Source organism: Phycodurus eques, chromosome 3, assembly GCF_024500275.1.
Source record: "Phycodurus eques isolate BA_2022a chromosome 3, UOR_Pequ_1.1, whole genome shotgun sequence".
Lineage (NCBI taxonomy): Eukaryota > Metazoa > Chordata > Actinopteri > Syngnathiformes > Syngnathidae > Phycodurus > Phycodurus eques.
This window is the reverse complement of record NC_084527.1, coordinates 8620228-8638073: the sequence shown is the minus strand read 5'-3', so window position 1 is coordinate 8638073 and position 17846 is coordinate 8620228. Positions and strand designations below refer to the sequence as shown.

General features: G+C 42.8%; 1 protein-coding gene across 4 annotated transcripts in view; it reads left to right on the top strand.

Moving 5' to 3' along the window:
• Positions 1-17846, top strand: part of ptch1 (patched 1) — a 71142-nt gene that overhangs the window by 36874 nt on the left and 16422 nt on the right. For 3 of the 4 annotated variants that reach the window (XM_061671909.1, XM_061671910.1, XM_061671911.1), the window contains 5 exons: positions 322-447; positions 8615-8733; positions 9683-10280; positions 11410-11719; positions 13752-13894. In XM_061671909.1, coding sequence (XP_061527893.1) covers positions 322-447; positions 8615-8733; positions 9683-10280; positions 11410-11719; positions 13752-13894 — 1296 coding nt within the window. Of the gene's footprint in view, positions 1-321; positions 448-8614; positions 8734-9682; positions 10281-11409; positions 11720-13751; positions 13895-17846 lie in introns of those variants that run through there. The other variant, XM_061671912.1, reaches the window with a different exon arrangement.

Below are 17846 nucleotides of genomic sequence, written 5' to 3'. Positions count from 1 at the left end.
CCTGTGTGGTCCCGCACGTTCTCAAATCTTCACACAGTTGCCGCCAAACCTGATGCTTATCCGTGTGCATTTTAAGAGGAAGTAAAATATGAAAAAAAAATTCAAAGTTGCCCAACAATCATCATTTACACAGTGATGTGCTTTGAGAGATAGCAGCTTGTTATATTCTCCCTCTCTTGTAAAACCTAATAGCACTTGAGCTGGCTGCAATCACTGTCAGTCAGCATCAGTGCCATGATAATGCTCCTCCGTCTCCGTTTGCCTGTGGCTACAGTAACATCAATAAGGCGATAAGTCATTTCCTCGTCTCGTCTGGCACAGGACCGCACAGGCGAGTGTCTGAAGAGGACCGGGGCCAGCGTGGCGCTCACCTCCATCAGCAACGTCACCGCCTTCTTCATGGCTGCCCTCATTCCCATCCCGGCGCTCCGGGCATTCTCCTTACAGGTACGTACAGTTCTCAATTCAAGAGTTTTCCCAAGAGGAAATAATGTTAAAAGGAATTCAACAAAAAAAGCCTTTTTACAGTATCGGTAATGTTGTTTGTAACGTAAATATTACAATCTCTAATGGAAGTGTGCAAACAACAGTAAAATACAAAGAGATTAAACTATTCACCTTGTGAAGACACATACTGAAGATAGAAAAAGTAAGGGTTGTACTATACAGCTGTACAGACATCAAATGTCATTTTATACTGAGGTATTGCTGTTGTTTTGTGTAAATTAGGTGGATATGTTAGCATTCATTTTGGTAAAATTACCTTGTGTGCATATAATTAATTGTCTTGATCATAAATTTACTGAGCAGACACATCCTTTGCTATGTCACAGTCAGTTCAATTTCCTGTTCCATGGCTGTCATTACATAGTTTTCATTAATTTATCATTCATTTATAATAAAAAAAAACAACAACAACAATTAAAAAAAAACATTTTATATCAGTCATTCACAGATAATTTCTAAATGTTCAAACTGTTTGTAATGGTTTTTTTTTTAATCCTGTACATTTCTTAAGTACAATTCAGTTTTATTTAACTTTTAAGTACATTTCATTTTCATTTAATCATTTAGAAATTGTTGTTTTTCCACATTTATTTTTTTTAAAAAAAAGTACTTTCCTAAAGTTAAGGTCAGTGTTAATGTTCAAGCGGCATATTGTTATAGTGGCATACAACAATAACAAATGTACTGTTTAGGAATGAAACCTATGCCTTGTTTATGATGAACACTTAGTACTACTACACTGCTGTTCTATAGTGTCGCTCATGATGGTGGTACTTGGAGCTAACTGATTTTTGAATGGTACTTGGTGTAAAAAGTTTGAGAACCACCGCTTTAGATGTTGAGTGAGCTCTCTATTGATCTGATGGTTTGAACTCCCCTGTATTTGGCTTTCAACTTGATGATGGTCAAGGTAACTGTAAACAATTCTATGTTTGTGATCACAAGGCATCTTAATGGTAGGCATAAGTGGGACAGCAGCGATGCCGCATTGGTCAAGATGTATACTGCGTTACATGCGCCTTCTCTCTACACTGAAAAAAACCTCCTTTAAATTTACTTAATTGGAACATGTACATCAGTTGGACATGATTAAAATGTGTTAAACCAACATGTATTATTTGATTATTTTCGCGGAAAAGAGAAGAACATGTCAGCGTGTGACTTTTTAATCATGTGCAACTGAAAATTAAGTACTTTTTTTTCAAGTGTATAAGCTCTCCTATAATTTCACTATTTGAGGAAATACAAGACATTACAAGACAAGTCTACTGTTCAAGGAACATATAGACTCTATTGACAAAAGTATTGGAATTGCCTATCGGAATTGAAAATTGTGAGCTCGTGAGGAAGCATTTGTGAGGTTTAGAGGACCCCATCTCAAGTTCACCCCCAAAGTGTTTGATGGGGCTCAAGTTTTTCCACACCAAAGTCATCCAAGCATGCTTTTATAGACCCTGCTTAGGACCTTTCCCCAAAGTGTTGCTTCCAATTGTAAGATGGAAGTATGCAACTGTCCCAAAATGTCTTCATAAGGTGACTAACTAACATTACTGGTTTAGTACAACCCTGAATGATTAATGCAAAAAACTAAATTAAATTAGTAGTACTTTTAAGAATGGAGTTTAATACTTTGGTCTGTAAAATGTAATGTAAATGCTACAGGCACTCTCACTGCAGGACCTTTGAAGAGGGAGGTGGAACAGCTCCATCCTTCGATTCAAAGCCCAAAATTGAATCCAAAAGAGCAAACTTTCCATGCTTACCACCACCACTGATTGCCTTGAGGAAGACCGTGTGGAACTTTGGAGACGACAACATGAATTTAAATATTAATGAGCTGATATGTGGCAGAAGGTCTGCTGAAGGGAGAAAGATTGCTATTTTTATTTTAACTGCCAGATGCTACAACATCCACAAAATCAATGAATTCACTTGAGACAATGATAAGAATTCAATGAATGTTGGTATTAATTTATTTAAAGTTAAAGCAGATAGTATTGCTGTTTTTATTCTTGTAACATAGGAAATCGTGATCTCTTTCTGCCTAACTTTTATCCCCTGTAACACACACATACATGCAGAGGGCAGATTTCACCAGAGTAGGTATTAGCATGTGTGGATGGATGGCTTTAGTACAGCCACTCTGTCAAACATGATCCATTTACCCTATGGGTCTGATACACGATGCTTCATTGTAAGCTCACACTTGCATTTACTAGCACACGCCTAATGCACATAGCATGCATTCTTATGTATGCTTCATCTTGAGTGCTAATGTGCATCCAGTGTTGTGGAGCACATGCGTGTTCCAGCGTAGCAACCAATCATAGCACCCTTGCTCTCAGTTAAAAACAGTCACATGCTGAGAAGTCAACACACGGGACCCTCATTCTCCTACATTATCTTTGTTGTCTTTCTGTATGCGTTCAATGCGTTTTTGCAGTTTTCTGTTGTAGTACAAGGTGACCTAAAAAAAATGACATCATTTGAAATATGAATACTGGGGTGACGGTTGCGGGTCATCATTGCCCTGTGACTGTCTCGCCTCACCCCCACCAGTCTCCCCAATTTTAATGCAGGAGACCCCACCACACACGATTACGGTACAGGGATAACGGTTGCCAGTCATGGACCTGGTAACCATAGTAATAGGGTGGGTATTGACATTTCTCTTGGGTTGACTAATGGGACCCCCCCCCCCCCCCCCCCAACCCCAGGCCCACCCTTCCTCAGCTCAGCAACTCCATACACCAATTGACTAGCAGGCATGTGATACGGTGTTCATTCGCTCATAAGTTCCATAGACAGGTTATGGGCTTTAATTGCTTGTGCTGGGACCACTAACAATAACAGGTTATATTAAGATATCAACTCACAGGTTCTTAAAGGTGTTTAGACACTATAAAGGCATCCCACCGGACCACTCATCAGTCGGACTACCTTTCTCACTTCCCACATCCTGTCCTGTCATGCCCTTTTATGTCCTCTCTCATCTTGTTCTATTGGTAAGTTGTTGCATTTCTATCACCAACTGCTACAGTCCTGGAAATGAAAAGTCACCACATTGAAGTCTATGTGGAGGTAAATGGACAGTTGGGGAATGAAACCACTCTGCCAATTTCTCAAAATGGTGACAAGGAGGATACCAGCAGACAGCCAGTTAGCTCCAGAAAGAGGACAGATGTGGACTGTGGAAATGGTAATGGATCATCCAGCAGTTCTCCCTGGAATTTACTGGGAGCAAAGCCGAAAGATATGGGACAGCATCCAAAAGGGAACACCAGCAGATTACAGAGGAATCCGGCTGGTCTGCGTTGAGTGCTTCTTCAACCCTGAGAGAGCAGGCCGTGGACGTTCGCTATAGCGAAGGGCAAACAAAGAGGAACCAAGTGAACGCAAAACATTGAGATCAGAGTAAGAAACAGATTTGAGCCACTTTTAACTGAACCTGTCAAAAAATGCTCACCCCCCACCACCAATGAAAGGTACGAAACTAAATCGTACAAGAAAAAATGGCACCCCAAACGTTAATATTTGGTGATGGCGCTATCAAGAATGTGAAAAGTTTTTACAGCGAAAGGAACACCAAAGTAGTGCGTTTTACCTATGATATGGTGTCTTATGGAGATCACTAATGAGCACCCAACTGTGAAATCTACCATTATACACACAGGGGCCCTGGATGTTGTCAAGCAGCAATCAGAGGTACTGAAACAAGTTTTTGTTGATCTCCTAACAAAAGTGCAATGTTTGGATCCTGAGGTTTTCAGAAGTGGACCTCTCCCAATGGTATGATCTGGAGATAAACATTTCAGCAGGTTTAGGCACTTAAATAAGTGTCCTAAAGTACTGTGTACGGCTGTATCCGTGAGCTTCATTGACAATTTCTGTAGTTTTGGGATCACAGAGTTATTTTCAAGGCAGATGGTTTCTGTCTGAATAAACAAGGGGTTAAGTTACTGACTGCTAACATTTATTACTGTGTACATCATTCAGAGGCACGAAAGGCAAGCATTAACAAGGCTAATGCTTGTCACAAAAGGCGCAGAAGGAGTCTTCAGAAAGTCAGTTAAGGAAAAGAGGCACAAAGAAAGTAGAGATACTAGCTTACTAACTATAAAATGTCAACTACAAAAATAATTGGCTACAGTTATCTCTGCAAAGTTAGCTTTATTCAATATCATGTCACTGGGTAACAAATCAGTGTTGATTAATGACATCAGTACGACCTATGATCTAGACTTGTTACTCCTTAATGAAACGTGGTTGACAGAATGTAGCTGTAACGCCATTCTGAATGAGGCAACGCCAACCAATTTTAGTTTCATTATTTAGTTTTATTAAGTGTTGAATTGCGGAAAATGGTGGAATTGCTGCTATTTTTAAATCATTATTTCAGTGTAAAGAAATTACAGTATATTGGGTGATTTTTGTTCTTTTGAATAGGTCTGTTTTTGGAACAGGGTGATCCAAAGGTTATTATTTAATAATTTATAGACCTCCAACAATGGAAAATTCATGGAGGAATTTTCAGAACTGCTGCCAGTTATCTGTACTGACTACAACCATTTTGTCATAACAGGAGACTTTAACATTCATGTTGACAATAGCATGGAAAAAGAACTCTCTGCTGTACTGGACACATTTGACCTCTCTCAACGTATAGAGTCCAACTCACACTCAGTGACACATCTTCGACCTAGTAATCTCTAAGGATGTTGAGATTTTATCAGTGGACATTCAGGACTTGGCTATTTCCGAACATTTGTGTGCATTCTTTAAATTACAGATTCTCCCAAATGTTCAGGCAACCTCCTTGCCTATTAAAAAAGTTACATAAATGAGAATACCAGCGCTAAGTTTATAGAGACCATAGCTGTCACCAACTGTAAATGCATAGACAGTTGATGCACTTCTGGATAAGTTCTCCTGGAAAATCTAAAATGTTTTGGATGCCGTTGCTTCTATTAAAACTAACACAACCTTAAACTGACCTAAAACACCTGTAGCGGACACGCCATGAAAAGATGACACCCAGCACCCCAGTTTCCGGCGACCGCTGCTCTCCCCGCCGAGATAGACTACCACAGAGTGGCGAGATTCAACTTCGCATACAGACCCTAAGTGAATCATAATGCCGGATCAACAAAAGTAGTAGCCGCGAGAGAATTCAAGATCAACGAATCCACGGTTCGCAAATGGAGGAAGCAGAAAAACGAGCTTCGCCAAGTCAAGAAGACGAAGCTGAGTTTCTGCGGGGGAAAAAAGAAAAACAAAACACGGAAACAAGGCAAGGTGGCCCGAGTTGGTCTTCCAACAATGGATTAATGAACTCCAACCGCTGGACATCGCCGTAAACAGGGCGTTCAAAGTGAAGTTGCGAGCGGCGTGGGAGCGATAGATGACAGATGGTGGGGTACACCCTGAACTGGTTGCCAGACAATCGCAGGGCACACATAAACAACCATTCGCACTCACATTCATACCTACGGGCAATTTAGAGTTGTCAATTAACCTACCATGCATGTTTTTGGGATGTGGGAGGAAACCGGAGTGCCCGGAGTTAAATGTTTTAAGCTGTCTTTTATTTTCTTTTAATGCTTTTAATCATTACATTGTGTAGGAAATTCGCTTTATAAATAAAATTGCTTTGCTTTGATTCTTGTACATTTGACACACCGCAGAGAAGAGTGTATTTAAAAAGCCTGCCAAATTTGAATGAATAAAAAAAAGAATAAATTATGCGTAAAATATGGCTCTGAAATCATGAAAAACAAGGCTCGCCCTCAAGCTCCACAACTGTGTGGGCGCTGTCAGCCAAATACGTTCGCTCGTAAGCTATCTGCTCAAGTGTTTGTAATCAACTCCTGGCTGAATAACATGTGCCGCTGTGGTTATGGTGAATAAACAGTTGACTTTCTCGTTATATCTCTGTTATGTGGGGGACCCACACACAACAGCTGCAAGCGAGGTGCTGATGTATTAAATGACCTTGCCACGATCGAGTGAGTTCCTCAGCTCCGTAGCCCGCGGGCTAACAAACAGGACGCTTGGGAGGGAGGCTGTAGCGTAGTGGTTGGAGCCAACACTGGTCCCCTGCCGGTCCACAAGCCCACTAGTGGCTGATAAGTACTAGCCTAGCTGCTAGTAACAGGCCACTTCGCAGTGGAGCTGTCCAACTCTCGATCGGCTCACTATGTGAGCCACACGAGAGTCACCACAACAGAGACACGAGCACAAATAACACGAGACACTTCAGGGAAGATGTAATTTTTCGGAGTGTAGGGAGAGCTTGATGGCTAACTGCATGATGTAGTGGTCCTAGAGGCCAAGCTTTTATTACGACATGAAAAGAATTACCGGTAAGCAATTCACAATTCAGTTGAATGGCCATAGTCCGCGCTCGTTACTTACTGGGGGAGCGCCTCATGCCAGATGCGCCAGCCCACTTTCGTTACAGGGCTAGTTTTAAGCTATAGCTCAACAAATCAGTACTATATTGTTCTCAGTCTTTGCACATTTTCAGCACTTACCTACATTTTTAATGTATTTACAAACAAAACACAAGAATTACTTTGCTGTGCTGTAATTCTTGATCCTTGTGGTATTTTGATGAAAGCATGTCACAGAAATGTTTATTAAGCCACCTGGGAACTGTTTGTAGATTATGAAAAATACATAATAAGCTGTCTCCTTTCAACTTTTTATACATCTCACTAAAATTTAAGATCAGTCAAAATTATGACAAATTATTTGGGACACCCTGTATTCAGAAAACAGACCTCCCCAAATCAATTACGGACTCCCTTGCAGTGAAAAAGCAGCATTATGTGAACAAAAGTATTGAGACACATCCCCTCACCAATTTTGTTTTTGATTGATGGACAAAAAATCCCCACAGACACACTGACATCTGGAAGAAAGACTCCCTTATAGGGCGACTCTATGCTCCATGTGTCCAAATATATTTGTCCAGTGAGTGTGTATCTCTATCAGCAAAAAGCACTTCCTGCTTCCTGTCCTCATCAACTTCCCTCCCCGTGTCGCTAAAGGACAGGGAATTATGTCCAGATAACGACACAAAGATGCACAGTGGAACACACACGTTCATGTGTGGAAGACAGATGTGATGGTAAATCTTCCCACTCGGAGGTCACCGAGCGGTCAACATAAGTGTGTGTGTGTGTGTGTATATGTGTGTCTCCCTGTGTGTATGTTTGGAGTCAAAGGGGATCCGTCTGGACATTAGTAGGCCAATTGAGAATGAATTGTTTTTGCATGCTGTCTCTTGTTGTCTCTCACATTACTCCTGATTGCATAGTGAACTGAGGAATGAGGGGGAGGGCACAGATGTGTTTACAAGTGTGTGCGTGTAGGCATGTGTGTGTGTTTGAAAGCCAGTTTGTCGTGTACTCCAAAATAACAGATCTGCGTGTATGTGCATATTTTGTTGTGTAAGGTTTGCCTGCTCCTCACTTGAAGCCTCTTGATTCCTTGGGTGGTCTGACACGCACACATACACGGGACTGTGTGTGCCTATCATCCTGTGTTTGTGTGTCTGTGTGTAGCGGTCTGGCAACCACACAAGTCCCAGATTACACACCGCCTCAGCCAAATTCAACTCCTCCCCATCATCATCATCATCATCCTCATCCTCCTGCGCTCCAGTGCACCACCTTCACATGCTCAACCACAACACTGCACTTCTATTACACATGCCTTATATATTTTTCTCTGTATATTCAAATGTTTCAGCCTGGAAATGATTATTGAATGGCCGTTTGTTTCCCTTGACACAGGCTTATTCTTATTCTTAAAACCTATTTCAAATCTTCTTGAGTCTTAAAATGTTGCATGAGGACTAGTTTTAATTATTTTTTAAATCAGTTCTCCAGCTTCTCTCTAATGTATGGACACATGGTGAAAAATGTTCCTCATGTAGCTGGATAAGGTAAAATGTATGGTGTTATTATTACCTTCCCCCAAGTGCAATAAATAAGGTAACCAGAATATTATGTCAGGGAGGCGCAAATGTTCAATAACTTACAATTTTATTTCCTCTATTTAAGTGACATTCATTAAGGCTGAATTTGTGTGTTGTTGGCAGGCTGCAGTAGTGGTGGTGTTTAACTTTGCCATGGTCCTGCTCATCTTCCCAGCCATCCTCAGCATGGACTTGTACCGACGAGAAGACAGACGCTTTGACATTTTCTGCTGCTTTTACAGGTGTGGATCCACACACAAACTGGTGTCTGTCTGTGATCTGACAGTGACTATGTTTGACACACACTACCTGTTTACCCTAATGACTTCTCAAGTTGTCTGTTCCTGTCTGATAGCCTGCTTTATTTGTTGTTTGTTGGCTTGGGCCTTTGTTGCGAAAGTCTCGCAAGTCCGCTTCTAGTCTGGGCATGCTTTTTGGCACAGTACTTGCACAGATGTGCACAGCAAACACACACACACGCACACACACACACACACACACGCACAGACACACACACACACACACACACACATGCATATAAAGTTAAATCCCCTGGTTGGATCTCACCTCCTCACTTCCCGCAAAACACAGCATTAGGTACACCTGCATAATCTAATGAGAGCCAATTCAAGAGCTGTATCCAAAAAAAAAAAAAGATAATTCTGCAAAACCTCCCAGGTCGAACACACTCCATTCCGGTAAATTGGTCCAATTTGTTTGGATTTCTAAACAGTGTTTTCTCATCAGGATTACTTGAAATTGCTGCCAATGTTTTAAGAATTACTTCACTTACTGATAGTTGCTCCAAAGGCAGAGAGGCCAACCTTAACCCCCTATTTCATGTAGGTGCCATTTATACAGAACAGCAATGTGGGAAAAAAGGGAGCTTTTAAAGCGTACATTTATCTGTTAAAGGGACTTGCCATTGTCTTCTTTGTCTCCCCATTTGACATCATTATCATCTTAAAAGAACAACATAGAAAAATGGGGGTGGGGGGGATGCCTGCTTTAAGCAAACTATGAAATGGGTTTTTGCCTCTGAGGATTGAAAAATTGCCACTATCTACTTCGTCAGCCCATTTTGTGTCAGTGTCCTTTATATAGAACAGCAACGTGGGGAAAAAAAAGGCGCAAAAATGCCAGCTTTTACAGGGTCTTCATTGTTGAGTTCTAACATGTCTGTTTTTGCAGCCCATGTGCCAACCGTGTGATCCAGATGGAGCCTCAGGCGTACCTGGATGGATCAGATGGGAGTCGCTACAGCCCACCGCCGTCCTACCGCACGGCACTGCCGTTTTACCACACGCCTCCTCCCAGCTACAGCCCGCCGCCCTCCTACAGCAGCCACAGCTTTGCCCAGCAGACCCAGATCACCATGCAGTCCACGGTGCAGCTCCGGACCGAGTATGACCCCCGCACGCAGGCTTTCTACACCACAGCTGAGCCCCGGTCTCAGATATCCGTGCAACCCATCAACCCACCTCCCGGCCGGAGCAACCCTCGCAGCGACTATTACAACAATAACAACAGCGGGAGGCGGAGTCACCGGACAGCTCGATACCGTCACTCTGGGCCTCCAGCTGCTGCTTCAGGTGCAGTCCCTCAGCAGGATTCTGCTTCAAGAAGCAGCCAGAGTCCAGAGAATAACAGCTCCACACGGGACTTGCTCTCCCAGTTTGGGGAGGCCTCGCTTGGCCTAAGGTGCATGGAGCCTCCCTGCACCCGCTGGACACTGGCTTCTTTCGCAGAGAAGCACTATGCTCCTTTTCTGCTGCAGTCCACCACCAAGGTGAGCAGAGCAGAGTGGCTTCTGTGCGAGTGTGTGGGAGTTTGAATGAGGAGGGTTAGTCACCAGAGCTCTTGAGAGAGTAGGAGGAAATCTGGAGTCATGTCCTATCTGAATCACACACAGTCTGACCTCAGTCTGGTGGGTGGCCGGCTCTCTCAAAACACTCGCACAACTCAAATCATCTGGTGGCCTGTACTTGACATCATTACCGAATCTTTTCTTTGTCTTTTCAACACGCTGTCAAATATTTCTCCACTTTAGCAAATTATTTCATGCGCAATCCTCCCCTCGCTGCCAAGCAGCTAAATGGAACATTCCAGTTTATTCCATCTGTGTGCTTTGATCCACGATTATTAGCCAAATCTGGCAACACATGGTCAGATGATCAGAGGCTTTGTATACAAGATTATAAAAAAAAAAAACTTTAGAAGGAGATGTAACCGCAAGTGAATGTTGCTAAGGATAGAAGCGCTTTGCTCTGGAAATGTGCAGTGACTTGTGTTTCCACTAGATTCCTTTTTACCTCCTCCAACTACAAAAGTGCAAGACATTGAGTTTTGATGTACTTTTCTTAGTTAACAGGCATATCCATCCATCCATCCATTTTACCTAGCGCTTGTCCTCATTTGGGTGGCAGGTGAGCTGGAACCTACTCAAGCTGACTTTGGATGAGAGAAGCACAGTACACCCTGAACAGGTCGCCAGCCAATGACTGAGTAGACTGACTAGAGTAGAATGACTGAGGACTGAGTAACTCTCACTAGTTTTTCAACAGTATAGTGTTTGCATGGCAATTGGAAAAAAAAAAAAGTTACAATACATTACAGTCAATATAATGGAGGAGGTTGACGTTAAACACTTAACCATGTGTAAGTGGACTAAACGTAAATGTTTTTGGATTTGCAGGACCCCTAAAATACATATATATTCACCAGGATACATGTGTTTTTTGCATTGTTGACAATATTTGGAGAAATGTGTTCCACTGTAGCAGGGTGGCATTGTAAATATCTACTGCTGGTGTATCCGTAAGATACCCTGAGAGATAACCATACGATACATTTTGATATAGTACTGGAAATTTATTACGACAGGCAGCTTAGAGGTCCCCCTGTCCTTCCTCTTGCAGGTGGTGGTGATCGCGCTCTTTCTCTGCTTGCTGGGGGTCAGCCTATATGGCACCACCCAGGTGCGCGACGGCCTGGAGCTGACCGACATCGTGCCGAGGGAGACCAGCGAGTATGACTTCATCGGCGCCCAGTTCAAGTTCTTCTCCTTCTACAACATGTACGTGGTGACGCAGCGGGCCGACTACGCTCAGAAGCAGCCGCTGCTGTACCAGCTTCACCGCAGGTTCCGGACCGTCCGCTATGTACTGAAGGAGGACAACGGACAGCTGCCCCCCATGTGGCTTCACTACTTCAGGGACTGGCTGCAAGGTAGTCTTGAGATTGCATGAAATGAGATTGGAATGATAGGAGTTCCATTTTTTTCCACCTATCTGGAACACGGTCACTGATGTAATTTCTAAATAACTACAAACTAAATGTAATATATTCTGCCTAAAGTAAGAGAGAAAGATTTGTGGCATGGAGAAAACAAATGTGTATTTCATTCACTTTACAAACGCCCCGGATGCTAAGCAGGCTCCCTCTATTGGTATGTGAACGCATCACTAAATTAAATGTAAAAAATGTAAAAATTTGTTGACAGTACAGTTAAATTGTATTGAACATTTAAGTGGAACGCAGTTGCATTTAATCTTTTAGAACTCTTTTCAAACATATATTTAGGTAAAATTTTTATTTTGCTTGTATTTAAAGTAATCTTTATTTGAGTATTTTTTTTCTTCTATATTTAAGTGCAGTGTTAATGTTTAAATTGTGCGTAACGTTACAAGGCTTACAATTATATTACCGGTACATACTGTATAGTTTTTAGAAATAAAGCCTCTACCATAGGTCTTCTACGCTGTATTTTAATGTTGGTCGTGATGGTGAAAATTGGAGAGCTAAGTATTTTTTGTAGTGGTGCTTGGTGTGAGAGGTTCGAGAACCACTGGTATATACAGTATGTGGGGTTTACCTTTGAAAAAAAATCACTATTATTGTAAACCATTTGGCACCACTAAGCTTGTGTGAGCTCCTTGTACACCTCTCAAAAAATGGTGAATCCTGTCATAGTACACTTCACAAACATACCATGTGGGGGAAAAAAAAAACACTATATTTGGCAACAATTTCAAGGTCCGGGTTAGAGGTTTAGGGCATCTTCACACCACTAATGAGTAGGAAAAGTGTGTTTTTTTCCCCGACTAAATACAGGGTATTGCATTTCATATGAAATCCCCCCAAAATCTTTGATTTAAGCTTAAAAATAAGTAGAAGGAGATCACTTTTACAGGCAATGTTTTAGTAGCATTCTTAAATATCTAACAAGAGTAAAAGTAATTTAACCACTGTTAATATATCTGTCAATTTTTTTCTTTATCCATTTTCTTAGCGCTTGTCCTCATTAGGTTCGCACAGTTGAGCTGAACCCTATCCTTGCTGGATTTGGGCGAAGGTGGGGTATACCCTGGACTACTTGCCACCCAATTATAGGGCACACATACTGTAGATAGAAAACCATTTGCCCTCACATTCACACCCATGGACATTTTAGAGTCTTCAGTTAACCTAATATTCATTTTTTTGGAATGTGAGAGGAAGCCGTAGTACCTGGAGCAAACCCATGCAAGCAGCCCATTTATTATATTATATATAAGACGTGAATCCAATAAAGCACTCAGTCTGAACTTTAGTGTCAAATGTTTGTCACAGGTGTGCCATATGCTTCTTTGTCCCAAACAGCCATTGTGAGGCTGCCCCATCTTTTGGCACAAGAAGTAGGACAAAGACAGGGGCGCAGTTAATCCCCTAATTTTCACTGATCTGAGGTCAAGTGAGGTACAGTCGCGCAATACGTTGTCTCGTGACATCGTTTGTGACGGCCAAAGAAAGCAATTCCTTAAATTCTGTTAAGTCACGTACGATGGGGAAATGCACTCGCTGACTTTGTCCTGAGGACATTGTACATGAGAACCACACAGAGTGATCTTGTGTGTGTGATATTGCTGTGTGCAATGGTGGGACAAATTGGAGCCAGACAGGCCCGAGGAACGAGACCCAAAACAACATCTCCCGCAGTCGGCCCTCAGTGTGAGTGTTGGGAGAGCGCGGCGCAGGCACATATGGATGAAGAGAAGGGGACACATGTTCTTGATATTTCCCCCTAATGGTCTATATGAATAAAAAACATAACATTTTCCGCGTTTTCCAAGGTGGTTCAGGGCCAGTTATCATATTAAATCAGCCAATCTTGTTAGTCAAGGGTACGGTTTGAGTTTTAGGTGTTGAGTTGCGTGTCTGACGGTGTGTGTGTGTGTGTGTGTGCGTGTGTGTGTGTGTGTGTGTGTGTGTGTTCGCACAGGTCTGCAGCAGGCATTTGACAAGGACTGGGAGGCCGGCCGCATCACTCTGAACAGCTACAGGAATGGCTCGGACGACGGCGTCTTGGCGTACAAGCTTCTGGTGCAGACAGGACGCAGAGAGAAGCCCATCAACTCTAACCTGGTAAGCTTCCTAGGAGATGCGTCTAGCCGTCTATCCACCATTATGATTAGGCCAAGGGGAACGACGCGCAAACTCGCCCCCTTTTTTCCCCTCCTTGTCTGTCTTCCCTCATCGTCTCGCGCTTTGTGATGACTTTACCGAACTGAGGAATTTAAAGCTCTCGCCGGGACCCTCAGCCCGCCTTCTGAAAAACCTATTAACTCTTGCCGTGCGTTAGCGTGTGATGGATGAACGTGCGTGAGGGGTTCCGACAGCGGGATGTCTCCCCATAGCATGCAACCTGTCAGCTTAACACTTTGTCTGGGATTCCAATGCCTAGCACAAAGAAGCTGTTTCGTGAAACTCCAACCAGAACCCTTTGGAGCAGTCACGTGTTAATCTGTTCTCCAGTTCAAAGACATCGAAGAGCAGAACTGTACATTGCTTGTTTTAAAGGGGACCTATTATGGAAAATAATATTTTTAATGGCTTGTTTACCAATAGTTGGGTCTCTGGAGTGCCCGCCCACCCATCAAGTGTGAAATTGAGCAACCAAGCAAATGTTTTGTTATCTTTTGTTCTCTACTTGTTTCTTAAATTGTCCTTGAGTTCTGACCTTAACAGTGGGCCTAATTTACATAATTATGCCCCCCCCCCCCACACACACACACACACACCAGGTTTATTTGCCCATCACATGATCAGCTAGGCTGGGCTAAGATCCAGAGCCACCTTTAAGCAATGGTAAGACTGCACTGTGCGAAACACTATCATGAAGAGGCACAATCATTCTGAAAGACTCACATTCATCATGTGTGACGCCCCTGCTATCCTGTTGAAGCCAATTTGTAAGCAGAGCTACATTGAGTTTTGTTGGATGGACAGATCATGCTTAGCTTCTGATATCAGCATTAGTGTTTGGTGATGTGTCTGTGCACTTCATACACAAAGTGTAATGTATGAATCGCTGGCACCATGAGTACAAAAATGCTTATATGACTTTTTATGGGGGCTTGCATAGTTCAGGGTTAGTGTTGGGCAAGTTTCAGACCATTCCTATAATTGTACTGTTAAAGCACTTTGTCTATTTTCTAGAAAGGCTTCAACATCGTTGGTGATCAAAATCTGAGATGCTGCTGAGTTAATACCTCCTCTCAAATAAGCTTATATCCAGTGCGGAACTGGAGAGGAAATGACACCAGTTAAGTTCTCGGCAGGAGGTCCGGATAGCAACACAGAGTGGGATTAACATCATGTCTCCTCTTTGGCAGCACAGAGCTGCAAACTTATTGCACATTTCAACAGCAGGAAAGGGTACAGAGCAGTATATCACAAAAGAAGACTGTGTTAGGAGAGTACTACTTTTAAGAAGTGCTGGAACCTTTGTTTCCAGATCTGCAGGACTGAACTTATCTGAGTGGAACCTTTTTGTACCAGGAACTACAAGATATTGCAACTTTAGGAGGGACTTTGACTTTAGATGACAATGGCTGATAATAGAAGGTGTCATAAAAAAGTGTCATACCTTGCGTTACTCGTACAAGTTTGATCGCAGGCTTTGTGTACACGCCAAACATGTATTTGCTCCATTCGCGCCACACGTAACCGGTTCACAGTAAAGTACAACTGACAGCTGTAAACAAGTAAATAAATATACTTATCAGATACACCAACTTCTCACTCACCATTCTCCAAGCCTGCTGTTTTTTTTTTTGTACGGTATTTGTAGCGGGAGTTATCAAAAAGTTCTGGGTGCCCACAAACAGCCTCCATTGTTCTGCTTGACAACTCCAGGATGTTGTGTGTGATGCTGTATATTCTCGACGCCGACTGGCTGTCGCGATGCAGCGTCACACAAATTTGTGGCTCGAGTTGGAATTTTCCAACTGGAGCGAATTGGCGAAGAAGTTAATTTTCGCAATTTTCGCCCAACTTGCGTCGCGTTAAACACATCTTTCACGTTGCGCAGCACAAATTCACGCCTATTTGCGCATTGCATTGACTTTATACAGGATGCTTTCATTCCTCTTGTTATTGTTTGCTAGCATCCCAACTTATGCGTACATGTTAGGGTTAGCGTACCTTCTTGTTGTGTCTTAGCTCTGGATGCTGCAGTATACAGGTACTCCACAGTCTCCACTTTTTGGCAGTGGCCCTTAGTCTCCTCAACTAAAATTTAGCTCCTAACCAAGAAATCATTACAGGATACCCTTGTTCTCTCTATCGTTGTTTGTTAGCGTCCCAACTGATGCATTCAATAGCAGCGTGGTTTTCTCAGTTGAGTGTGGTCCATGTGCATGTTGTGCAATACACTGTGTCCCTCTGACATCACTTCCTGTACCAGTGTCCTTTCTTGGGCAACTTAAAGAAAGTTGTTGCATTTCCTGCTGTTCAGTTCCAGTAAGACCCTCCAGAATCCCCTCCCCACACGCACCACTGCTGCATCCCCAGGGAAGCTGAAGCAAGCGGTTCATTTTCAAGCTGCTCTGTTTGCGTTTGTTATGTTTTGACTAAAGGCTTCTTTATACTCCCGCGGACAGCGGCCGCGCTGACGTTACTGCGGCTGGCTCGCGCATAGTTTGCCTTTATACTCGAGCGCAGTTTTAAAAATGTACTGCAGTTCACCTCCAAGTCGGGGGTGTCGCTATGGCTGGTATTGGCTGGGACAGCACAGGGTGGAGTTTCCTCTGCATTTTTTGGGCTATTTCCGGTAGCCGTTTTTACTTTCCTTTCAGTAACATGGAACAAAGCAACAACAATGGCGACCATGGAACAGTGTCTGCGAGAACAAATGGATCTAGATGACCAGATTATTTCGTTTAATGTTGCTGCAAAATCGATTGAGAAGGCAGCGGTGTAGATGGTATGTAGAACCAAGGGGCACGCTGAGTACGTCATCACAGCATGTGACTAAAACGGACCAAACACGAGAGATGATCTCTCCAGTGTTCGACGAGCAGCAACAATTTATGCCATGTGCCCGTCAAGCTACACAGAGGGGGTCGCACGGGCCAATTCGTCGGTCATGTGATGCAATGCGGGCGTTGTCGGCTACGCGACCGCGGAAGTGTAAAGAGGCCTTAAGGAGTGACTTCTACCAGGGGCTAGGTTTGTCCATGGCGCCGGGCATTGTGTGTAGCTTTGGGAGAAGCAAGCGGGAGCAACATTTGTACAGATGTCGTGGTATTTTTATTGCTCTCCTCCATTTGCTGGGTGGCATTTCCTTCAGTGTTAACAACCAGGTTAACTACACACAGACGGGCTCAGGGACTCCAGCCAATTTTTTTTATTGTTACGCTAACTCAAGCAATTTTATTATTATTTTTTTTTTTTTTACTTCACGAAAAAAAAAAAATCTACCTAAGCCCATTAGTACAGCTTCACCCCCTGGACCTTTGCCTTCCTCCCTAGAAGGAGGAATTTATGGCTGAGTGAAGGTAGAGTGGCAGAGCGATGCATAGTAAAGCTTCTAACTCCCAATGCAAGACACATGGGAGGCCAGAAATAATAGCCTTTGCTTTATTGTCAACTAAATACAGCAGAATCTGTAAAACAGGTTAAAAATAACTATAACTATTCTAAGGAATTACACACGACTTAAGACCAAAAAAATATATAGGTGTCTCCCTTTTTCCTATCAGGAAAAACACAGGTAATAACCATAATTACGTCAGTTCACAAGTGTCCATTAAAACGTTAGCTGCAGAGCACATTGCTAACCAAAACAGCAGCACCCACCTTCCTAATCGCATAAACATAAAGTGAGTCAGATGAATTAAAGGTCCCTGTGCATGATTGAAGAGGTCTTCGGTTATGTTGAGATGATGTCTTTGACAACCATTAGAGAGCCAGTAGACCAGTGTTTCCCAACCTTTATTGACTAAAGGAACATATTTTCCATCCATCCATTTTCCAAGCCGTTTATCCTCACAAGGGTCGCGGGTGTGCTGGAGCCTATCCCAGATATGCTCTG